Raw genomic sequence first — 25,652 nt, 5'->3', positions numbered from 1 at the left:
CAGTACCTATATCTGTGCATTTATCATTGACAAACAAACTAACTCACATTTGAACCCAGAAGTTTAAATTGTGCACACAGAAAACTTCCTGTGGCCTTTCCCAGTGCCATTTAGCATACACATTAGATTGCTCACCTGCTATTCAAAAACATGGGTCGGATTTTCAGAAGGAGGCTACCCTTTGTGTGAGTACAATTTTGCCTGTTCAAAACACCTGGACATGCCACGTTCAAACACTTGCACTTTCATGGTCAGGCGATGGAATTTTCCACACACTGTTCCCTTTTTGACAAATGGGATTTTGTGCATTTAAACTCTATCGCTTCATGCACATGTATTAGTGCTTTAAAAAGTGTTTGCACAGTGCCTAGCACAAGGGGGTCCAGCTCTTGGCTGGAGCCTTTGAATGATATTGTATGATATATATATATATATATTATTAATGAGAGCATGTGTGCAGATGTTTTGCACTTGCAAACGTGCATACCCATAAAAGGGGGCCAGGCTGTGACCCCTTAAAAAAACAGGGTAGAAAAACTATGATTTTTTTAAAATAAAAAAATTGAATAGTTTTTTAATTTAAATTGGATTTTTTTATTTAAATTAAATTAGTTCATTTAAAATAAAATTTGAAATTGACAACTTATGTTGAGGCCTAAACTTATTATAATCCATGAAACAATATAAATAACTACAAAAATATTAAACGGTACATGTTTGTTGCCAAGTTTTAAACAAAGTCAAATCACTGAACAGGTGGAAATCACTGGCTAAGCACTAGAAGCCAAGTTTGCTGAAGTGCTAAACCAGCTTTTGACATCAGTAGCCTCTTCTACAGGTTCAGAGACAATATTTTCTTCATTACAGTTTATTCAACTAGATCAGTTCAATGACAAGTTCATTCAAAGTTAAGAAACCAACTGGGAGTTGAAACAGCAGGAAAGCTTGTTTTCCTCCAACAATCTATGAATAAAAATTAGATGTGAGAGAATGAGATCTTCTAGTTCATGAAGGGCACAGTGATCAGAAATAATCAGTTCAATTCATTAACTACAAATAATACTTCCTTTGTTTAATAAAATCAGTTAGTTTTAAATGCAAAATACGTGTTGATAAACTTTTTTTTTTAATGTATCCAGCATTTAAGGTTGTTTTATTTAATTTTTAAAAAGCTGCTTTTTGCATTTTTAGCTTGAAATTCCATCCAAATTGAACTTGATACAAATCGCAAGAGGAAAAAAGCATCATCTTGTAAAAAGTTAAGCTAAAATAATTATTAAATAAATGTATATAGATATAGGGTATCCTCCTGGTTAGCAAAAAGAAACACCAAGTTTAGTGTAAAAGCTATACTTAGTTGCAAATCAATCTTTCTTTAGGAAAGTAACTAAAAGGTACAGATGCAAAATTTGATTAAAATCAATTATTTAAATCAAAGTTTCCTGCTTGCTGATTTAAATCAAAGCGATTTAAGTCAATCCATCCTGTTTAAAAATTAGGCTCATAGTACAAATGAAGACTCAAACAGCTTTGCTCTGTTACATGGAAGAACCTACGTTCAATCCCCAGACTTTTGCTCCCAGAGGCTAAGAGTACTACAAAACAAGCTGCTCAGCAGCTGGCAAGCAGGGCAGAGTGCCTTACATGTCTTAGTAGCAACCTCCCTTATGCTCTTTACAAGGAGGTGTGCTTAGTGATTCTTAACCAGAAGTGGAACTCCAGCGACAGAAGTGTAAAAGCAAAGCAAATAGAGTAAGGAGGCCCTTGCAGCTCCAACAAGGATGGGAATGATGCCCAGACTAGTTGGTCTGATTGTCATGTCGTGTGCTCTAATAGTTTTGCTTATATATCTTTTAGGCAGAAATAAGCAAGTCCCATAAGGAGAAAGAGAGCCAAATTCTTTTCTGATTTAGGCTCTGATTCAACATGCCATGTAAGTATATGCTTAATTTTAAGTCCCATTGGGATTTAAGCACCTGCTTCAAGTTAAACGTGTTTAAGTGCTCTGCTAAATCAGGATGGATTTGACACATTTATTTAGGTGCTTTGCTGTATCAAGGCCCTTGCAATGTGCAAATTCACTGACTCCAAGGGAGTGCCACCCACAGATGCAAGGGCAGAATTTACCGCAGAAGGTTATTTCTCAAGAAACTACATCTCTCTGATGAATCTCTTTAGCGACTGGGTGCCAATGCAATGCCCACAGTTTAAATTAAAGTGCAATATAGACTCCTACAGTATTTCCATGACTACTGGTGTTACCAAGGCAACCTGTTTGGATCTGAGGGAAGACAAGAATTACTCCTACTGATTGGAATTAAGTATGGAGATTAGTATCAGCTTATTTATTCTTTTTTGTGCCTGGGTGGCCACTGCTTCCTGCAGTCAGCAGCAACATCTGACCTCTGCAACTGCACTCTGGAGCCAATGATGAGTGGTGCTAAATCCTCTCAATTCTATTGTTTTACAGGAGCTTCTCAGCATCTTGCAGGATTGGGCTCTATGTTTGGAAAATATGTAAGTATTGAGTAGGTTAATACTATTCAAGTTTTGAATAGCAAGGATCCATATGAATTTTAATTTGCGATTGGAATATACAACCCCTGGTTATTATCCCTTGGGATGGACGTTAATTTAATCACATTGCTGACACATGCAAGGCATTCAAGCATAGGCAATGCCAAGAACACAGGAGTCACGTCAGGGATAAATTCACTTTGACTGTGAAGCTTTTCATAGAAAAACCACCAGTTCAGTTCACTTTTTAGAACAGAAACACAGCAACAATATCCTTGCGTTTTCTAGTAACTCTAAGTGCCTCCAGTTAGAATAATGAAAATGACTATGACCAATGAGATTAAAAACAGATGAATCAGAGTATCTATTAATAGAAGAACATCCCACCTTCTGCAATGTTTTTCTTTCAGCTTCCATGGAGGTTTGAGTAGATTTGATTTCCATTGTGTGTTTCTTTACAATATCTTCCAACCCCTTCACAAGCTGCTCCTTCAAACGCCATTTCTCCTTATCTGACTGTCCTTTAATTTTATGAAGTTCTTCTTTGTGTCGTTGCTTTATATCTTCTATTTCAGTAGCTGCAGCTTCCATGGGCTATAAAATACAGTGGCCTTATAAGAAAATCAAGATAAAGTCCTGGAGCCTAAGCAGTCCACCTATTCTGTAGGGGATTTCCTGTCCTCTGTGGTGAATTCTATTGGACAACACTGGGTTCTTGTTAAAAACAAAAAAACAAAACAAAAAAAAAAAGCACTCCCTTCCTGTGAAATTTTAATGCTCCAGGGCTGTACACATCTTTTATAACCAAGCTTCTCACACTTTTTCATCATGTGATCTACTTTTGAAATTAGAGATCTCCTCATGGACAACTGCACTTTCATGGAGTTACACCACGTATTAATGTGGTCCCTGCTATGTTTCGCACTCCAAGTGTGTTTTTCTAACATCCAGGTGCAATACTCCAGTAGGAGGAGCTAACAGATAATGGTAAAGAGATAATTAGAAAATTAAATAGCAGGAGGCTAATTAGGGTCTATAAATTAGGGAGCTATTAGGGTCTATAAACTCCTTACTGGTGGGAGTTCATTATTTGAACTTTTTCTTGTTAAGCTTCTAAATGGAATCAAATAGTTTCCTTTTTTATATTAATCAGCATCTTAGCCTTAGGAAGCCTGTCTTGGTCCTCTCCCTTTTTAAGGGCTTGATCCTACAAGGTACTGAGCACTCCACCCTGAACCAGGAAAGCACTTAAGTATAAGCCACACTTTAAGCATGTGAGTAGTCCAAGTGAAGTCAACAAAACTAGTCAAGTGTATGTTTAAGTGCTTGGCTGGATTGGACCAAGCACGCACTACCTGGCAGGACTGAGGCCTACACACACAATCCAAAGTCCACAGAAGTCAAAAGAAAGATCCCCATTGATATCAGTGCACTTTGGATCAGGCCTTAGATGGGGTACCATGCCTTCAGAGGTCTGGGAGTAAATACCTGTGTGTCTTCACTACCTTCCTTGGTTTGGCTCTGTTTGGTGTAGGTCATTTTCTGCAGCTGCATTATTTGATTCTTCAGTTCATCTACTTCTTTCTCAGCTTTGCTTTGGGAATTCAGCACAGTTTCCATTTCTTCTGCAGTTGTAAGATTTACATTTCAAACAACATATATCACTTGGGAGTTTACAACATGACTGACTAGTAAGGGAAATATTTAACAATGACATTAATGAATAGCATACCTGCTTTACTCAGTATTTCATTCTCCTGCAGCATGAGCCTCTCTTTGGCTACAGTCAGTTCTTCTTCCAGTTTTTGCACTGTGCTTTTGGACTCCAGAGTCTCTTGTTGAGACTCCTTAAGCTGTATTTCCAAGTCCTAAAATATCATAGATATCACTTATTTCTTTGGCATCTTGCATATAGTCCATTGTCATCTCAAGTGCAGAGGTCACCAGTCACTATTACTATATAGTGATGTCTCAGGCACTTGGAAACTTAGAGGTAAGCTAGTTAGTTCTGCCTCTGTCAAGCACTGCAATACCTCCAACATCTATTAGAGAAATTAGAACTTTATTTAAACCAGGTTCACTATTTGTCATCACACTTGCACTGGCTCTGAAATAATAATAATAATAATAAATAATGATGATAAATTTGCTCTAATATGGGGTGTCATAAACGGATAGTTAAGAGTTAATGAAACAGAAGTACTTCATATCTCTTTTGCCTGTAAAGGGTTAACAAGATCAGTGAGCCAGGCTGTCACCTGACCAGAGGACCAATCAGGGGACAGGATACTTTCAAATCTTGAGGGAGGGAAGTTTTTGTGTGTGCTGTTAGTTTTTGGTTGTTATACTCTCTGGGTTCTGAGAGGGACCAGACGTGCAACCAGGTTTCTCTCCAATCTCTCCGATACAGGCTCTTATAAGTTCAGAATAATAAGTAATAGGTAGTTAAGGCAAGTTAGGCTTATGTTTCTTTTCTTTATTTGCAAATGTGTATTTGGCTGGGAGGAGGTCAAATGTGTATTTGGCTGGAAGGAGTTCAAATTTGTATTTTGCTAAAAGGATTTTAATTTGTACTTGTATACTTAGGCTGGGAGGGTATTCCCAGTGTCTATAGCTGAAAGACCCTGTAAAATATTCCATCTTAAATTTACAAAGATAATTTTTACTGTTACTTTAATTAAAAGCTTTTCTTGTTTAAAAACCTGATTTTTTTTAATTCTGTGAGACCCCAGGGGACTGGGTCTGGATCCACCAGGGAATTGGTGGGGAGAAAGGAGGGAAGGGGGAGAGAAAGATTAATTACTCTCTGTGTTAGGATTAATTTCTCTCTCAGGAAGAGTCTGGGAGGGGCAGAGAGAAGGAGGGGGGAAGGTGCATTTTCCTCTCTGTTTAAAGATTCAAGGAGTTTGAATCACAGTAATCTTCCAGGGTAACCCAGGGAGGGGAAGCCTGGGAGAGGCAATGGTGGGGGAAAGGGTTTACTTTTCTTGTGTTAAGATCCAGATGGTCTGGGTCTTGGGGGTCCCCGGGCAAGGTTTTGGGGGGACCAGAGTGTACCAGCCACTGTAATCCTGGTTGGTGGCAGCACTACAGGTTCTAAGCTGGTAATTAAGCTTAGAGGAATTCATGCTGGTACCCCATCTTTTGGACGCTAAGGTTCAGAGTGGGGATTTATACCATGAAGGTCTCCAAGCACTTGTCATACACTGAGGAAAAAGCAGAAAATTCATCATGCTTAAACATCCTTTTCCTTTTATGTTTAATGCATTTAATGGCTTTCCTTGCCAGTATTTGCTAATGATCAGAGATATTTGTGACTAAAGAAATTTCTTCTTCAAAATCTGCAGTCTTGTAGTATGTTTGTGAAAAGTAATCATAAGCCTGTGACAGTAGAAAAAGCCACCTTATGAAGGAAAGCTTTTATGTGAAAACAAATATTAGCAAAATATTGGAAACTACATTTTGTGTAACTGTTCTCTTTCCCCCTCAAAATTTATCCCAGAGTGAGAGTTCTTCTTTAAACACAAGAGTCTAAGCTTGTGTGAATCAGCATAGCTCCATTAGCTTCACAAGACCACCACCAATTTACACAGGCTGAGAATCTGGCCCTCAGAACAGATCTTCCAAATGTAATTTCAACCTGAGCCCCATTCAGCTGATACCAAAATCAGACACAAAAAGCAAAAGACCTGAAACTGTCTCGACACCTCCAGTTCCTTTTTTTTAATTGCATGCCAGAAACAATGCATTTTCTTCCATTTAAATAAGTTTCTGCTAGCAATACATAAACTATTATGGTATGTGGAAAACTAATAGATATAAAACAGTTGCATGATATAATATGCATAAGTCATAGACAACACATACACATACACCAGCAGCATGAAGTCTTTTATACTTGTCCTCTTAAGTGTATAATTACAATCTAATCTTTATTTCTGGGACCAAGTTCTAGGAAGTGTTGTTTCTATCCTTCAGCTTCTGCTTCTTTCGGATTAGCTAGTTCAGCAAGGCCCAAATTTAGCAAAGCATTTAAGCGAATGCTTAATTTTAACTTCAGTGGACCTAAACAGGTGTTTGAGATTAAGCATATACTCATTTTAAGTGATTTGCCAAATGGGGGCCTGCATCCTACAGGCCTTCTAGCAACTGTAAATTAAGAATTAATTAACTGTAAAATTAAAATTTGAAATATTACATTAAGAACAGAAACGGGACCCTGAACACAGCTCAAGTAAGTGGGTTGCATGTAGGAAAGGTCTGCAGGGATCACTTCAATGGGACTACTCACTTGCTTAAAGTTAGTTACATGCTTAAGTACCTTGCTGAACCAGGGTTTGTGATTGAATCCCCCTGCCCTGTGTGATGGAAGGGCTTACCAGTCTCTGTGGCACCACCCTCTCCCTCTTCTCTGAAGTGTGTAGGAGAGGGAGGCAGTGCTGTCTGGACTCATTTCCCCCTCTGGCCTTGTGGAATTCACAAAGAACAGGTGATGTGGCCTGGGGCTGTCTCATTTTTTGAAGCCCCCTCCTCAGCAGGGATCACCTTTAAGGAGGAGTCTGTGCCTGTTCAGCTCACTCAGAGCTGTACTGCCAGGCAGTGAGGTGGAGACAGAGGGCACCAGAGCTTCAGTGGAGGGGGAAGGAGCTCCTTGTGTTTGGCCCTGGGCCAGCCACCCATGGACCCTGGGAAGCTGTGAGGTTCTGGGCTTTGATGGGGAGGTAAACCCTGTCCCCTACCCCCAATGGAACAGTGTGAGGGAATTTCTGTGAAGGGATCCTCATGATTTCCAGATTTCCTCCTTCTGAGCCCCCTCTGACAGATTCTTCCCCACTGAGGAAGTGATCTGGCCTATTATCATCATTGTATTAGAATCTTCCAAGATGCACACTTTATTAAATGCTATCTAAATTGAGGGTGATAACTAGGAGCATACAACATAAAACAGCTGATGTCCAATCTGCTGTCTTGCTGGCTAGCCTCTCTACCCAAGAATGCACCTCGTATTGAAGTGGATGGGCTGCTGATGGCCAGAGGGTGGGAGGATACACAGCTGCCATCCCCCATTCCTTGCATACCCCCTGCCACACTTTGGCAACATTGCTGCCCCCTTCACCTAGCAGCTGAGGGAGAATAAGTTTTCAGTCAAGACACAAGATTCACCTCTCTCCCCCTGTGCATCATCTACAGATTTGAGCGAGGGTGCTGTTTGGGAAGGCTCCCCAATGGATTCTTAATTGTCTCTGAAACGCTGTCACTTAATTACGTTTCTCCCCCTTGCCTTCTGAGCTCTGTTAAACTTCTCTAGCGCTTTCAAAGCACTTAACTCAAAGGGCTATTTATAGGCAGAAAAACACTTTTATACAACAGAATTTTAAAGGCTTAGTAATTTGCTACTTTATAGGCAGATGGATCAGCATCTCCCATTCTACCTGCATCCTCTCCTTCAGCTTCTGGGAATGCTTCTTCAACTCATTTATCTTCTGGCCTTTCACCTCCAGCTCAGCCTCCAGCTTCTTTGCCTGCTGCCACAAAGCAGCTTCCTGGGCCTCAGAGCTTTTCTTTTGCTCTGTTGCTCTTTGCTGGCACTGTTTCTGTGTATCAGCCACTGACTGCTGCATGGCCTTTTTCAAAGTCTCTTTTTCTTTCTTGTAAGAGGCTTGTAGTTTGCTGGCTTTCTGAGCATATTCTTCAGTTATTTTCTGGTTCTCCCTCTTGAGGTTTTCCATTTCATTAATTAGAGCCTGCAACTCTATGCTGCGTTTTTCATCTATTGTCTCCTTTTTATCCAATTTCTCTTGCCTAAATGGCTTACATTCATTTACCAGGCTCTCTGACTCTTGGTTGAAATGTTGAGGCTTGTTTTCAAAGTCTGTCTTCATATCTAGCATCTCTTTGGAAAGGGTAATGATCCTTTCACTATGTTTTGCCTCTGTTCTGAATATCTTCTCTTCCACCTGCTTCTTGCACACAGTAAATTCTGCTAAGGCTTCCTCCTTTAGCCTCGTGTGTTGCTCCAGTGTATCTTCAAGGGTCTGAATATGCTTTCGGAGCTCCTGCTCTTCTCCTACTTTGCATTTATATTGGAGAATGGTTTCCCTTGTCTCAGCAAGGATGCGCTGAATTTCCTCTTGATGGGCTTCTTTAAGAGCCTGTATACTGGCCTCCTGCTCGTCATTTTTAGTGTTCAAAGCATATATCACCTATAGACCGGGAATAGAATATTACAATATCTTTTAATTGATGGTATTAAAGATTCAGCGATTATATTCATCAATGTATTAAATTAATTTCTAAGATGATGATCACAACAGTTAAATGTAAACTGTTCCTTACTAGCAAGGAGAAAAAAGTGAAAACAACAGGCAGACGCACCTCAAGCACAAATTAGAAAGCAACATCGTGAAGGGAGGAAAGATGACCCTGAGATTAAGATAGGAGACTGAGAACTAGGAAATATAGGATCTATTCTGGACTCTAGCAAAGATTTCCTCAAGCAACTTTGGCAAGTCACTTAGGCCAAAATTTTCAGGAGTGTCCACTGTACCTAACTCAAAACACAGGCCTGATTTCCGAGGTGCTGAGTTCACACAAATCCATTTGAGGTCAGTCGACGCGCTGGTTGCTCAGCGCTGCAGAAAATCAGGTTCTGGCTCAAGCTGAGCATTCAACAGCTGAGAAATAAGTGGCCACTTTTAAAATTGTTGCTCTTAATCTTTCTGCAATTTACTTTGCTCAGTCTATAAAATGTGGAGTAATAATTCTCTTCTCTCAGGCCTATGATTATGTTTCACTCAATCTTTGTAAAGCTCATCCAGATCCTCATATGGAAGGTACTATATAAATACAAAATATTATTATTATTTTGAAATATCCATTAAAAATGTACAATGGGTTAGAATGAAGGGTAGATTCATAGAATTTTTGCCTGAGCTGGTAAATTTCCATGATGAGCTTGCAAGGCTGTAATATGTGACTGCAAAATATTCTGTATTCTCTTTGAAGAGATACTTGGTGCCTAATCCCATTCCCAGCAAAGTCAATGGGAATTTTGCCATTGACCTTCAGGGACCAGATTCAGGCCCATGGGACGTAACTGATTGTTATAAATATTTTTTTCTCTATTTTGTAATAGATGTTTTCTTTTTCATTTTCTGCTTCAAGCTTTGATGTATCCCAGAACTGTTAATAACAGTCTCCCCCATAAATGTCAAACAGACTGATTTAATACATTCAAAATCCCTTGTGATGCTCTAAGTCATGCTGTAGTATGTAAAATTTATGCATCAGCATACTCATGTTATTTACTGTTAGTGGCTTTCTGAACAGATTGCACTAGAGGAATTTGTTAGGACTAATGCATAGGTAATTGTGTTGCAAATGTATAAAGATCCGTATTGAACTGTGATGCTACCAACATATACTACAGAAATATAGATGTGGTCATTTAGTACCCGTATGTCCTCCCACTAAAAGCCCTAGAGGTATCATCTATGTTAGTCAGATACATGTGTCTGGTTATAATTTTTTCCATGGATTTTTGCTTTCCTTCTGTTTATTTTATTAGCGGCTCCCTTTTCTGAATTTACTGGCTAACAGGTATAGTTTCTGGCACTATCAGAGACAGGATCCTGGTGTAAATGGACTGGTCTACTCTGGCCTGGCTGTTTCTGGATCCCTGTGTGAAATAGGATGTCTTTTCTCATTAAGCATGTGCATACAAAGTGATGGCATAAAAATATAGAATGGTGTCAAAACTCAATAGGATATTGATTAATATATTGACATACGCCTGGAGTTTCCTGCTTTTATTTTTCATATCAAAGATTCAAAGCTCATAGCTCTACATAAATATCTGGGAACTGTCATAAACAGATAGCTAAGGGTTAATGTCTCTTTCACCTGAAGCACCTGACCAGAGGACCAATCAGGAAACCGGATTTTTTCAACTTTGGGTGGAGGGAATTGAGTGTCTCAGTCTTTGTGTCTGCCTGCCTGTTTTCTCTGAGCTTTGGAGAAGTAGTTCTACTTTCTAATCTTCTGTTTCTAAGTGTAAGGACAAAGAGATCAGATAGTAAGTTATATGGTTTCTTTTCCTTGGTATTTGCATGAATATAAGTGCTGGAGTGCTTTGATTTGTATTCTTTTTGAATAAGGCTGTTTATTCAATATTCTTTTAAGCAATTGACCCTGTGTTGTATCATCTTAATACAGAGAGAACATTTGTTTGTATTTTTCTTTCTTTTTATATAAAGCTTTCTTGTAAGACCGGTTGAAGTTTTTCTTTACTTCAGGGAAATTGAGTCTGTACTCACCAGGGAATTGGTGGGAGGAAGAAATCGGGGAGATCTGTGTGTTGGATTGCTAGCCTGATTGTGCATTCCCTCTGGGGGAATAGGAAAGTACTTTTGTTTCCAGGATTGGGAATAGAGAGGGGGAGTCTCTCTGTGTAGTTTCACAGAGCTTGTGTCTGTGTATCTCTCCAGGAGCACCTGGAGGGGGGAAGGGAAAAAGGATTATTTCCCTTTGTTGTGAGACTCAAGGGATTTGGGTCTTGGGGTCCCCAGGGAAGGTTTTTCAGGGGGACCAGAGTGCCCCAAAACACTCTAATTTTTTGGGTGGTGGCAGCAGGTACCAGGTCCAGGCTGGTGGCTAAGCTTGGAGGTTTTCATGCTAACCCCCATATTTTGGACGCTAAGGTCCAAATCTGGGACTAAGGTTATGTCAGGAACAACATACATGATATGATAGAGATTATGGGCCTGACCGGAGCCCTCTGAAGTCAATGGCAAGACTCCCAATGGGCTTTTGACCAGTGATTTATAGCCAATAATAGCCTCAAATGCATTCATCTAGAGTCAGGATCACATCCAACTCTTTGGTCACAATATGATCCCAGTCCTGCAATCCCTGGTCATTCCTCAGGCAAAACATCAACTGAGAGATCATGAGGAGCTTTGTCTAAGTAAGAACGGCAGGTCTGGGGCCTATATTTTGTACACCTGAAGAATATCTTCAGATTTCTTCCAGATAGTTTGTTGGTAACGTGAGTCTGTCTGGTCACATGTAAGAGTTTTCTGTGCTATCCATAGTCCTATTTTATATATTCCATAGTGTGACATTCACACATTGGACTTCAGACTTCAGCTATCAATTAAAAAAAAAAAAAGCTGACATGCAAGTACTGCCTGCAGAATGTAAACTCATGCCTGCTAATATTAAAGTCCATAAAGGGACCTTAATAAAAATAACACAAGTACAGCAGTATCTGGGTATATTTCTGGATAAAAATATGACAACAGACAGTGAAAGAATCATATTCCCAGTGCCAATCAAACCAACAGCCAAAAGTCTTTTGGCCATTAGACATATATTTTAGCTTTATATTACATCTTGTTAATTCTGCCCTGCTATTTTTGACTGTTTTTCAATTAAACAGAAATGCAAAGTCTGCTCGAAAAGTAGGGGGAAGGGATTTATTCCATCCATGTACTTTGGCAATGACCAAAGTAACTTGTTTGGGTAACCCTTCAATTAACAGGGTCAAGACTTTCACTCACATCTTAATGCTGAGCCCTGTGTTGAATTCTAGTGTGCCACCACTACTTGCCTCCTATTCAGTTGAGCTTGGGCTACTCCTTGCCCCCACCGGCTATTGTAAAATTGGGCTTTAGAGGAACCCGACTTCCACTGAAGGTTAGAGCAGGTACAAAGGAACAGGAGTCAACCTGCGCTAGTGAGAATAGCCAAAATCGTAGTTGGTTTAGTTGGCTGGGAGACAGTGGCTTATCTATCCATTGTGGCCATTTAGAAATTATTGGTATCCTGTTTTTTATTGGTGACTAGAACCACTATGCAAGTATAATTTTGATTTAAATATTATTAGGTTTAAGGGCATCACATTTTCAAAAGTGACTAGTGGTTATGGGTACCTCAGTTTTTGGGTACTCAAATTGAAATGACTTAAAGGATATTGATCTTCAGAGGGCAGGTGCTTAGCATTTCTGAAAATGAGTCTCAGATTAGGTGCCCCAAATCATTAGTCCTTTTAGAAAATTTAAAACATTAATCTTATGAACAGTTAATCTCACCTAAATAAGAAAACAAGAATCAATTTTTATTAAATGTTAATGCCCAAAGACATCCAAGCCCCTTAACAAAAATGCAATTGACAACAATGTCCCAATTCTAAAAATAACATAAAATAAAATACCGTAATAATAATAAATTTAGAACTCCCAAAAAATATAAAACTTAACTCAGCAAAAGAAAGCCACACAGATAAACCGAAAAAGAAAAAAAAAACATTTTAGCCTTGCCACAGAAAAATCATTCCAAAGTCATGGGCTTTTGATGGAGAAGCCTCTGTGTGCACTGTAAGATGCTCTAACCGACTCAATCAAAAATGCTCACATAGAGGGTATAGGAAGCAGTCAGGTGGACTGGTCCTGTTATTTATAGCTCAATATACCAGAAGGAAGACACTAAAGCATAATTGCTGAACTATAAGCAGCCAGGTGCAGTTAATGGAGCAAAGGTATCATCAGTTAACCTGGTGTAAACCTCTATGAAACTGCGCTGCTGCATCCTAGTTGCAGTTTAAGTGGTTTTCAAAGACAACCCTAAATAGCCAATCAGTATGACAGCAAAGACTGAACCACCTTGACCTGGAGAGATGATTATATTGTTCTGTGAATCACCAGCATTATACCTAGGCTGCTGCTGCCAAAGCATTTCTCCAAAGCTATGTGTGCCCTAAGAAATTTCTTACCTATTTTTCTGCAATTGAGCAGAGTTAGACGACATGCTGATAAAAACACTGGCACACAATATATACCAACGCATTACCAGTGTAATGGATAATAAACCTTCTTACTTCCACTTTATCATTTGATTTTTCTAAATCATTTGCTGTTATTAAATCTGGTCATTAAAAATGGTAATTAAAAGAAAAATCGAATTTCACTTCGGCAGTGGAGATGGAGTTAACTGGCTCACAGGGGGAAAAAGCCTGATCTGTGTATACAGAGAAGTGTCAGGCACATTATTATTGTAGGAACCTGAATGCCAGCACTGAAGGAGCTGTTCCAGCAGGTTGCTTCATTAGCTGGATAAAAGGGGTCAGAGCGAAGTGTTAGGAAAGAGATGAGAATCAAAGGAGAACAAAATCATAAGTGATTGTGATACTAGAGGCAATCAGCATTCAAAAATATGTTTTTAGGCTTGGAAGGGCTAGATTTTTGTTGGTAAATGTTGATTTCACTGTACACACACAAATCGATGAAAAAAATTCCATTAATTAATAATAAAAATATACAGCTAGACAAAGTAAGAAAAATGCTGCTTGAGAACCCATTAGAGTTTGATTTAAGGTGTTTTACTTTGTCATATAATGTTGAAAATTTGTATCTTAACAGTTATTAAGCTTTAACATTTTGAATCCCAACATCTACTGTCACTCAATAATTATTCTCTGATCCCCAAGTTGTCCAACCCCCATAATTTCCTGCAACTGAAAAAACTTAAACTGATGAAAATAGAAAAAAATGCCTAAAAAGAAACATTATATTTACATATTGAATTCTGAGAAGCCTAAATCTGTTCGTTAACTGACTAGCACCTGTCAGGAAAATATACCAGTTTAAGCTAGAGTTGTTGATTAATCACAGTTAACTCATGTGACTAACTAAAAAAAATTAATCAGGATTAATCGCAGTTTTAATTGCACTGTTAAACAATAGAATGCCAATTGAAATTTCTTAAATATTTTGGATGTTTTTTCTACATTTTCATATATATTGTATTGTGTGTTGTAATTGAAATAAAAGTATATGTTATTTTTTATTACAAATATTTGCACTGTAAAAATGATAAACAAAAGAAATAGTAGCAAAGAATCCTGTGGCACCTTATAGACTAACAGACGTTTTGGAGCATGAGCTTTCATGAGTGAATACCCACTTCGTCAGATGCATGTAGTGGACATTTCCATGGGCAGGTGTATATATGCAAGCAAGAAGCAAGCTAGAGATAACGAGGTTAGTTCAGTCAGGGAGGATGAGGCCCTGTTCTAGTAGCTGAGGTGTGAAAACCAAGGGAGGAGAAACTGGTTCTGTAGTTGGCAAGCCATTCACAGTCTTTGTTTAAACCTGAGCTGATGGTGTCAAATTTGCAGATGAACTGAAGCTCAGCAGTTTCTCTTTGAAGTTTGGTCCTGAAGTTTTTTTGCTGCAGGATGGCCACCTTAAGGTCTGCTATAGTGTGGCCAGGGAGGTTGAAGTGTTCTCCTACAGGTTTTTGTATATTGCCATTCCTAATATCTGATTTGTGTCCATTTATCCTATTCCGTAGAGACTGTCCAGTTTGGCCGATGTACATAGCAGAGAGGCAACACTCGATGCGGAAACTACAGAACCCGAACCACCAAAAAAGAAAATCAACCATCTGTTGGTGGCATTTTACTCAGATAATGAAAATGAACATGGATTGGTTTGAAGTGCTTTGGATTGTTATCGAGCAGAATCCGTCATCAGCATGGATGCATATCCCCTGGAATGGTGGTTGAAGCATGAAGGGACATATGAATCTTTAGCCATCTGGCACGTAAATATCTTGCGATGCTGGCTACAACAGTGCCATGAGAATGCCTGTTCTCACTTTCAGGTGACATTGTAAACAAGAAGCAGGCAGCATCTCCTGCAAAGGTAAACAAACTTGTTTGTCTGAGCGACTGGCTGAACAAGAAGTAGGACTGGACTTCCAAGCTCTAAAATTTTACATTGTTTTATTTTTGAATGCTGGTTTTTTTGTAAATAATTCTACATTTGTAAGTTTAACTTTTGTGATAGAGATTACACTACAGTACTTGTATTAGATGAAGTGAAAAATACAATTTCTTTTGTTTTTTCATAGTACAAATATTTGCAACAAAAATAAAGTGAGCACTGTGCACTTTGTATTCTGTGTTGTAATTGAAATCAATATATTTGAAAATGTAGAAAACATCCAAAAATATTTAAATAAATTGTATTCTATTATTCTTTCACAGTGCGATTAATCGTGATTAATTTTTTTAATCACTTGACAGCCCTAATTTAAACCAGGCATATATTTAGAGTTATGCAAACTCTTCACAGCATGGGTAGAGGACAAACTTCAAATACTAACTAGTTAGGTATCTGTTCACTGAGGCCAGGTGATTGCATCATCTCTGTTTCCACTAGCAGAGATAGCATCTCTCATAGACTCATAGACTCTAGGACTGGAAGGGACCTCGAGAGGTCATCGAGTCCAGTCCCCTGCCCTCATGGCAGGACCAAATACTGTCTAGACCATCCCTAATAGACATTTATCTAACCTACTCTTAAATACCTCCAGAGATGGAGATTCCACAACTTCCCTAGGCAATTTATTCCAGTGTTTAACTACCCTGACAGTTAGGAACTTTTTCCTAATGTCCAACCGAAATCTCCCTTGCTGCAGTTTAAGCCCATTGCTTCTTGTTCTATCATTGGAGGCTAAGGTGAACAAGTTTCCTCCCTCCTCCTGATGACACCCTTTTAGATACCTGAAAACTGCTATCATGTCCCCTCTTAGTCTTCTCTTTTCCAAACTAAACAAACCCAATTCCTTCAGCCTTCCTTCATAGGTCATGTTCTCAAGACCTTTAATCATTCTCGTTGCTCTTCTCTGGACCCTCTCCAATTTCTCCACATCTTTCTTGAAATGCGGTGCCCAGAACTGGACACAATACTCCAGCTGAGGCCTAACCAGTGCAGAGTAATGCGGAAGAATGACTTCTCGTGTCTTGTTTACAACACACCTGTTAATGCATCCCAGAATCACGTTTGCTTTTTTTGCAACTGTATCACACTGCCTCATATTAAGCTTGTGGTCCACTATGACCCCTAGATCTCTTTCTGCCATACTCCCTCCTAGACAGTCTCTTCCCATTCTGTATGTGTGAAACTGATTGTTCCTTCCTAAGTGGAGCACTTTGCATTTATCTTTATTGAACTTCATCCTGTTTACCTCAGACCATTTCTCCAATTTGTCCAGATCATTTTGAATTTTGACCCTGTCCTCCAAAGCAGTTGCAATCCCTCCCAGTTTGGTATCATCCGCAAACTTAATAAGCATACTTTATATGCCAACATCTAAATCGTTGATGAAGATATTGAACAGAGCTGGTCCCAAAACAGACCCCTGCGGAACCCCACTTGTTATACCTTTCCAGCAGGATTGGGAGCCATTAATAACTACTCTCTGAGTACGGTTATCCAGCCAGTTATGCACCCACCTTATAGTAGCCCCATCTAAATTGTACTTTCCTAGTTTATCTATAAGAATATCATGCGAGACCGTATCAAATGCCTTACTAAAGTCTAGGTATATCACATCCACCGCTTCTCCCTTATCCACAAGGCTCATTATCCTATCAAAGAATGCTATCAGATTAATTTGACACGATTTGTTCTTTACAAATCCATACTGGATATTCCCTATCACCTTACCACCTTCCAAGTGTTTGCAGATGATTTCTTTAATTACCTGCTCCATTATCTTCCCTGGCACAGAAGTTAAACTAACTGGTTTGTAGTTTCCTGGGTTGTTTTTATTTCCCTTTTTATAGATGGGCACTATATTTGCCCTCTTCCAGTCTCCACCACTAGCATCATCTCCACCAATAGCAGCTAAGTTTTTTGCCATGAACTCTACATTGTCTACTGTCCAAGCGGATTATTGTAGAGCATTTTTCATTATGTCAGCCTGAAAGGAGCTACTTTCCAAAAATAATACAATGAGTTTTTGAAGCAGAGTCTCCCTTAGTAAAAGGACAGGCTCCGTCTTCCTCTGCCTGTGTTCTAGCTATAATTATATAAATGGTACAAAACAAAACCAACAAATTCATTTCACAGATACCCCAAATAAATATTTTAATACATGTTAACACAGACATCCTTTTCCCGTATATTTATTCATATGCAAGCAGAAGGAAGATATTCCTATGATGAAGACACAGGCCTGAGATCCAGAAGTTCTGGGATCTGATTTGCCTCTGCAGTACTTTTATGCCAGTGGGAACTTCATTGATTTCAGTGAAGTTCCAGTCATATGAACTTGGAATAGTGCAGTGGTGAATCAGACCTCAGAGTTCTGTTCCTGGCTCTTCCAAAACTTCAAGTGTAATCTTAGGTAAGTCATCTAGGTCCTGATCCTCAAGTGTTATTTAGGCATCTAAATACTTTTGAGGATGTGGGCCTTAGTCCCTCTTTACTTCAGTTTCTTGATCTGTAGAACAGGAATAAGATTTCCCTTCCTCACATGGGGTGTTGGGAGGATACATTCAAGTGCTATAAAGGGCTTTGACATCATTAGGAGGAATTTTTAACTTCCTACCTTGGTATGTCGGGTGCTGCTGCTGTGCACTGTTAAACCTTCTCTGAATTTCAGTCTGGAGGGTCACCTCAGTCCACATCATTGCAGTTCAATGGTGGGTGAAATTAGTTTTATACACATATAGGAGCAAATTCAGACCTGATGTATCCAAATGCCATGTCGCTGGCCTATAGTCTGTAATTCAATACAATTCCTTTGCAATATTTTTAAAGCACTTTGGCTCAGAACCTAAAGACACACATAAAGGATATATCTACACTGCAGCTGGGAGGGTGCTTCCCAATTCAAGCAGACATGCAGTAGCTCCACTCCACCTAGTGTGCTAAAAATAGCAGTTTATCCAGGGGTCGCATGGAAGGAGGCTTGGGCTAGCTGCCCCATTATGTACACAGAGGTCCAGGTGGGTTTGTACTTGGTTGACTAGTCCAAACTGCTGCCTGTGCTACCCCAGCTACACTGCAAGCAGAGCTACCATGTCTGTGTCTGCTCAAGCTGGGAATGGGAAGCATGATCCTAGCTGCAGTGTAGACATACCCATAGGCAGAATTATGTTCATGAATAGTCCTACTGAATAATGGTAAAGTGACTCAACGTTTGTATTTGCAGGATTGAGGCCCTTGAAGTACTGTCAATCTCAAGCACTCAGAAACCATGAGTCAGTCCCCCGAATCATAAGACTGACTTAAAAGTCATGAGGTTTTATAAAAAATATAATAAATTTGAGGTGCTTTTATACTTGCCTTCTGATTTCTGAACCTTTAGGATGAACTCGGGTCATGTTTTCAGGTTTGCCTTTATAACCATGAAGGCTAGAAACTTATTTTTTAATTCTCCTGAAATCTCTTGATTCTAAAAGCTACAGAAAAAAATTACCTAATGTCACAAGAGTTGGCAACACTGCTTTGAGCATGCAGGTTCACAGGTTATATAAATTCAAGTCACTATTACCACATCCATGAGAGAGATTTTGCAAAGTACAATTCCACTTGTATATATATAAGAAACAAACACAGCTTGCTCACTGACCATAGCTCATGGCTCACTTACTTGCCAATAGTAGATAAAACTGTTCCATCATAGTCCATTAACGTTATCATGAATCACCACTGATCTTAGTGGTGTTGACTTCCGTTTACTAGCGCATAATGAAGTAATCTTATATTAAGCCTTTATCCATCAACCACCACATTATTAAAACTATTCTAGCAAAATTTCACCATCAAATTATGTGACTTTATATCCTGGAAATTCCAGTATATGCCCTTTTCTCCTGCATGAGCTCTATATTGCTATCAATAATACATAGCAGCAGCGGTGCACTAAGAGATTGTAAGTATAGAATACTTTGCTTCAGATTACTATTCACTCTCTTTTGCTGTGCCTGTTGCCTAGGATGTGCCTCCTCCTTGTTCTTGTTAAGATTTTGGGAAGGTGGGGGAGGGGGAAAAGTACCTTGTTTTTGTTTTTGCATTCAACTGAAATTTTATAAATTAAATTAAAATGTTTGAGCTCACCTAAAGTGCCCCAGAAACCAGACAAGCGCATACATTCATCTCCCCACTGTGCTCTTTTTGCTTATCTGAGCTGAAATGTTCTTGCACTCCTAAGATTAATATTGGACACACAATACCCAAGTTGTTTATGTCCTCAGCAGTCTATCATTCTGCTAATCACATTAAGGTCTATGAATAAAAGTGAGGCCAGCTGGATGTCTCTTTTGTGAAATATAGACGCATGCTAAATTTGCCCTGTATTGGAAATAACTGCTCAGCCAGTTTAAGAATTTGCAGAGTAAAAATGTACTGCAGTAGTGGTACTTTTATGTTTCCAGGGAAGGGGAGGTGGTAAAAAAGGCACCACGAGTAGAGTATCCAAATAATTTCAGGAAAGGAAAAATAAATCATAGAATCAGAAGGTCTAACCTAGGACACACAGTCTTCTGTGCCCTCCACAGCCTGCCTAAATGCATATTGTGCAGGTGGGATTAGCCTTTGGGGACATGTGATAGTGTTTATGCAGCCTCAAGTTCCTCCCCATGTCCAGAGGTAGAGTCACAAATTCTACCCACCATAACTTTGGGCCCATGCAGTGCCAGGAGTGGGCCTTTCATGGATGACTGACAGTTAGCCAGGAAATCTTAAAGAAGAAAGAATTCTTTGCTCACAGTTTTGAAATGGAACCATCAGTAAGGCAGCTTAGATGAGACCTCCTGGAACTCACAGTGAGGAAAGACAAAAAGTGAAACTCCAGCAATTCTCTCTTCTTTCACAAACAGCTCTCCCTGCGCAATAAGCATTTATTTTTGAACAACGAAGGTTCTGGGCCTTCTTTGTTCCCACAGAGCAGGAGGAAAGCCCTACAGAGAGGGAAGATCAGGATGAATGGATGACTTCTCAGAGGCCGGAAGCTCGAGTTCTCCACTCATCCCCACTCCATGGTTTACTCCTTTGACTTTTGTGCACTGAGCATTTAGTCAGACCAGAGTGCAGCCACTTCATGTGGTCCAGTAGGGTTTATGGAGCTCTTCCCACCCTGTAAAGCAAGGTAGGAACTGCAGACACAAATTAGAGACAGAAATTTGCCATCCTGTCAATACCTCTGCCTGTGCAGAATTCCTACATAGACCACTGTGGAGCAGCTTTATGCTTCCTTCCTCCCAGATCTTTTTCAATATTACAGTTTTCCAGGTTTCTCCTTCCCATTCAATAGCCACATTTTGGATTAGTTTTCTCCATATGTGCTTGTGTGCAGTTTTCCAACCTGAATCCAGTTTTGTTGCTTTCTGTCCATATTTCCCCCTCTGCAGTTCCTTTTGTTTTATTTCTCTTCCTTCACTGGTGTTTGCGATTCCACGTGACTTAGTATCATCTATGACTTTTCTTAACATAAAAAAAATAAGGAGTCTTTGTGGCACCTTAAAGACTAACAAATTTATTTGGGCATAAGCTTTCATGGGCTAGAACCCACTTCATCAGATGTATGAAGTAAAGAATACAGGAGCAGGTATAAATACATGAAAGGATGGGGGTGCTTTACCAAGTGTTAGGTCAGTCTAACGAGATAAATAAATTAACAGCAGGATACCAAGGGAGGAAAAATAACTTTTGAAGGGGTAAGAGAGTGGCCTATTTCAGACAGTTGACAAGAAGGTGTGAGTAACAGTAGCGAGAAATTAGTATTGGGGAAATTAAGTTTAGGTTTTGTAAAGACCCAACCACTCCCAGTCTTTATTCAGGCCTAATCTGATGGTATCTAGGTTGCAAATTAATTAGTTTGCAAAGTCACTGTAGCGGGGTGGACACCCGCTCCTGCCCTGAAGGACTTGAAATCAGCCCTGGGAGAGGACTGCAGCAGAGTAAGAGGGGTTACAAGACAGGCCCAACAAAGAAAGTAACAGAACGTCACTGGGCGTCACCTACAGCCCCCAACTAAAACATCTCCAGTGCATCATCAAGGATCTACAACCTATCCTGAAGGATGATCCCTCACTCTCACAGACCTTGGGAGACAGGCCAGTCCTCACTTACAGACAGCTCCCCAACCTGAAGCAAATACTTACCAACAACTACACGCCTCACAACAGAAAAACCAACGCAGGAACCAAACCCTGCGACAAACCCCGGTGCCAACTCTGTCCACATGTCTATTCAAGGGACACCATCATAAGACCTAACCATATCAGCCACACCATCAGGGGCTCATTCACCTGCACACTCGCAATGTGATATATGCCATCATCTGCCAGCAAAGCCCATCTGCCATGTACATTGGCCAAACCAGACAGTCTCTATTGAAAAGAATATATGGACACAAATTTGACATCAGGAATCATAACATTCAAAAACCAGTGGGAGAACACTTCAGTCTCTCTAGTCACTCAATAACAGACCTCAGAGTGGCAATTCTTCAAAAAAAAACTTCAAAAACAGACTCCAACATGAAGCTGCAGAACTGGAATTAATTTGCAAACTAGATACCATCAAATTAGGCCTGAATAAAGACTGGGAGTGGTTGGGTCATTACAAAACCTAAACCTAATTTCCTCAATACTAATTTCTCCCTACTGTTACACCTTCTTGCCAGCTGTCTGTAATGGGCCATTCTCTTACCACTTCAAAAGTTATTTTTCCTCCCTTGGTATCCTGCTGTTAATTGATTTATCTCATTAGACTGACTCCCATCCTTTCATGTATTTATACCTGCCCCCCGCCCCATGGGACATTAGTTATGCTGACAGAAACACTCTTCTGTCAGCATAGCTGCTTCTACACTGGGGGCGTTGTGCTGGCACAGCTATGTCAATTTTTTCCACTGTGCAAATTGCCACCTTCTCCCACTAGGAGTTCTGGGAATGGATTGCAGTGCATCATGGGGGTGGGATCACTGCACCATGATGCAGTTTTCTCTGTCCCATAATTCCGAGGACATTTGACTGCATTTCGTGCCGTTTTTCAACTGCCCCTGTAAACTGTGTGCCTACCATCTTTGCCTGAAAGCATGGATCCTGCACTGCTCACCAGTCTGGGGATAAGCATTATGAACACAATGTGGCTGATCCTGCAGTATTTCATGGGCTGAGAATCTGTACAGGAATCCGTGGTGCCTGCCCTGCTGTGCTCCCTGGAAAGAAACAATTCAAGATTGATGCTGGCATTCATGGAGCAGCTGCACATGGTGGAGTGTCGCTGTTGGGCTCAGGAAGCAAGCACCAAGTGGTGGGATCAGATTGTGATGCAGGTGTGGGATGATAAGCAGTGGCTGCAGAACTTTCATATGTGCAAAGCCACTTTCCTTGAGCTCTGTCCAGAGCTCACCTCAGGCCTGCAGCACAAGAACACTAAATTAAGAGTTGGCCTAATGGTGGAAAAGTGAGTGGCTATTACTGCATGGAAGCTGGTCAGTCTCGAATCAGTTTGGAGTTGGAAAGTCCATTGTTGGGTTTGCAATGTGTGGAGGACCATTAATTGCCTCCTGGTACGAAGGACTGTGATTCTGGGCAATGTGCAGGAAACAGTGGATGGCTTTGTGGCAATGGATTTGCTTACTGCAGCAGGGCAATAGATGGGACGTATATCCCAATTTTGGCCCCATATCATTTTGTGATGCAGTACATCAACAGAAAGGGCTACTTCTCTGTGGTATTGTATGTGCTGGTGGGTCACTGAGGTCATTTCACTGACATCAACATGGGATGGTCAGGGAAGGTGCATGACGCAAGCATCTTCAGGAACATTGGCCTATATAGAAAGCTGCATGCAGGGACTTTCTTTGCAGACCAGAAGATTCCAATAGGGGATGTGGAAATGCCCATAGTGACCTGGGTGTTCCAGCTTACCCCTTACTCCCATACACCAGAAACCTTGACAGCAGCAAGGAGTGCTTCAACAATAGGTTCAGCAAGTGCAGAATGACCATAGAATTTGCGTTTGGCAGATTAAAGGCTTCCTGGCCCTGCCTTTTTGGCAGGTTAGACTCAATAAAGAAAATATTCCCATGGTCATAGCAGTCTTCTGTACTCTGCATAACATTTGTGAAGACATGGGGAAAAGTTTCCTGGGGTGGAGCATTGAGGTGGATCACCTGGCGACTGATTTTTACACCAGGGCTATTAGAGGGGCACAACAAGGGGCTACTCAAATCAGGGAAGCTTTGAAGCAGCATTTTGACAATGAGCCCCAGTAATGTGTCTTTCTGTAATGAATTGAGACAGACCTTGTTTATGTGCCACACTGAATGACAGCTTTAATGATTCCTGGATGAGCATTAACTGTAGTCTGCAAATGTGGTGATTGCCATTGTGTATGAATTTCTGTTGCAACCATCCTCAAAAAAGAATCTCTGTCTTTGTAAGACTCAATTTTTATTTAACAGCAATATACAAATTAACATTTCTTACAAGGGACATGACAGTGAACAGCACTCTCTGAAGTAAGGATCTCACAGCAGTGTGTAAGTACAGCTATCGTTAGGGAAAATGTCCCTAGGGGTGAGTGCAAGGAGTGCTGCGATGAGCTGGGAATGTGAAAGGAATGGGTGAGGGGAGTTTGGGGAGGGCAAAAAAGGCAGTTCTGGACGGACTGCAGGAGAAGTCAAGCATTCATATGTTCCACCTGCAGCACAATCAGGGACCTCAGCATCTCCGTAAGCTTTATTATCCGCTCCTGTCCCTGTATTATCTGCTGCTGGTCCTGTCTCCACTCCTGTCTATCCAGTTCTAGGTTTTTGTTTATTGTCTCTCTCCACACTCTGTGCTCACTATCGGCCTGATCTGACGATGACAGCGCTTAGCGAAACAAGTCCTCCATTCTCCTCCTCGTTCGCCTCCTTATCTGGCAGAAGTGCTCCGCTGGTGTGTAGTGGCCAGTGTGTAGTGCCCTCAAGGGCACATCTGCAGAAGCAAAAGAAACAATACACAGAGTCAGTGCTGTGTGCGCACTCACAGTCTTGAATCATGAAAGCTACATACTTTCTCACTTTCCCTTGGCAAGCATGCAGCACGGCCACAGCACTAAACATGATGAGTTCGATCTGGAGGGAGGGGAGCATGACTGGACAAAGGGTCTGTGTGGTTTTAGCAAAAGGGGATCAATACATGTGCCTGGGGACGCTATTCTGAATACTGGCACCAGTTTCCACAGGCGGGGGCGATCAAAGCTGAAATCACACGACTGAAGGTAACTAAAGATGCCAGGGTGCATCTCCTGCATGTGTGCGGCTTCAGATCGGGTCTATATGCTGCTCACATGTGTGCTGCTTTGGTTCCTCTGGAAGTAATTGCCGATTGGCGTGGCAAAGTTTCCTGCAACGGGGGAAGAAACAAAGCAGCTCTGTCAAGGAACCTTTGGCAGCATATCTGCAGAAAAGTTTCCTAGAGATCTCTATCCAGGATTCCTTGGAGATCTCGGTGTGCATAAACAAATTTTTCTGTAGGGTCCCTTCTGCCTTGCTGCAAAGAGGAATACGAAGCAGATACAAACAGTATCTAATGTTGTTAATTTCGATCCCTTCTCCCACTTGCACCATGTAACAAAAGAAAGGACACCTCAACCTCATATAACCGTGCACTATCAAAGAAAAATGAGTACTTACTAGTGCTCCCCTTTCCTGCTTCAGGCATGCCAGAGCCAGAGTATTGGGACTGGCTAGATCCCTCTGGAGTCAAAAGAAGGTCCTGGCTCACCACGCCACCAGACGAGCCTGTCATCCTCCTTCAGCTCAGCTTCCTCATCCACCACTTCATCCTCAGGGATGACTCATCTGCCTCCAGTCCCCCCAGAGTATCCACGGGGCTTATGGCAGTGGAGGTGGGGTTGCTGCCGAAGATGTCGTGAAGCTCCTTGTAGAAGTGGAATGTTTTCAGCACCACACCAGAACAATGGTTGGTCTCCCTTGCCTTCTGGTATGCCTGCCTCAGCTCTTGGATCTTAGCACAGCACTGCTGCATGTCTCTTTCGAGCCCCTTCTCAGCCATGACATGAGTAATTTGGTTGTAGGTGTCAAAGTTCCTACGGCTGGATCGGAGCTGCAACTGCATAGCCTTCCCTCCTAGCAACTTTGGTGTACTCCCGGTGTAAGTGCGTTTGCTGCAGAAAGCTGAGAGTGTGTTTGCTGCATGGTCAGCTGGGAAGATGCAATGTGAGCTGTCCATGCCGAGCAAACAGGAAGCGGAATTTCAAAAATTCCCAGGGCTTTAAAGGGGGATGCCTGTGTACCTGGGCAGCAGAGTAGAAACTGTT

The 25,652-nt window shown here is 40.8% G+C and overlaps 2 protein-coding genes across 8 annotated transcripts in view; one reads left to right on the top strand and one right to left on the bottom strand.

The window, feature by feature from the left end:
• Positions 1–15,473, top strand: part of MED28 (mediator complex subunit 28) — a 76,796-nt gene extending 61,323 nt beyond the window's left edge. Inside the window, exons 5-7 of the transcript XR_007773587.1 lie at positions 1,858–1,933; positions 2,471–2,517; positions 14,869–15,473. The gene's annotated coding sequence lies outside the window, so the exon portion shown is untranslated. The remainder of the gene's footprint in view (positions 1–1,857; positions 1,934–2,470; positions 2,518–14,868) is intronic.
• Positions 1–25,652, bottom strand: part of FAM184B (family with sequence similarity 184 member B) — a 122,951-nt gene that overhangs the window by 50,803 nt on the left and 46,496 nt on the right. For 5 of the 7 annotated variants that reach the window (XM_050947443.1, XM_050947445.1, XM_050947444.1 and 2 more), the window contains 4 exons: positions 7,950–8,720; positions 4,250–4,385; positions 4,006–4,142; positions 2,905–3,111 (listed from right to left, as the gene is read on the bottom strand). In XM_050947443.1, the coding sequence (XP_050803400.1) occupies positions 2,905–3,111; positions 4,006–4,142; positions 4,250–4,385; positions 7,950–8,720 (1,251 nt within the window). The remainder of the gene's footprint in view (positions 1–2,904; positions 3,112–4,005; positions 4,143–4,249; positions 4,386–7,949; positions 8,721–25,652) is intronic. The other 2 variants (XM_050947449.1, XM_050947448.1) reach the window with 2 other exon arrangements.

Source organism: Gopherus flavomarginatus, chromosome 3 (assembly GCF_025201925.1).
Source record: "Gopherus flavomarginatus isolate rGopFla2 chromosome 3, rGopFla2.mat.asm, whole genome shotgun sequence".
NCBI lineage: Eukaryota > Metazoa > Chordata > Testudines > Testudinidae > Gopherus > Gopherus flavomarginatus.
This window is presented reverse-complemented; position numbering and strand designations above follow the sequence as displayed.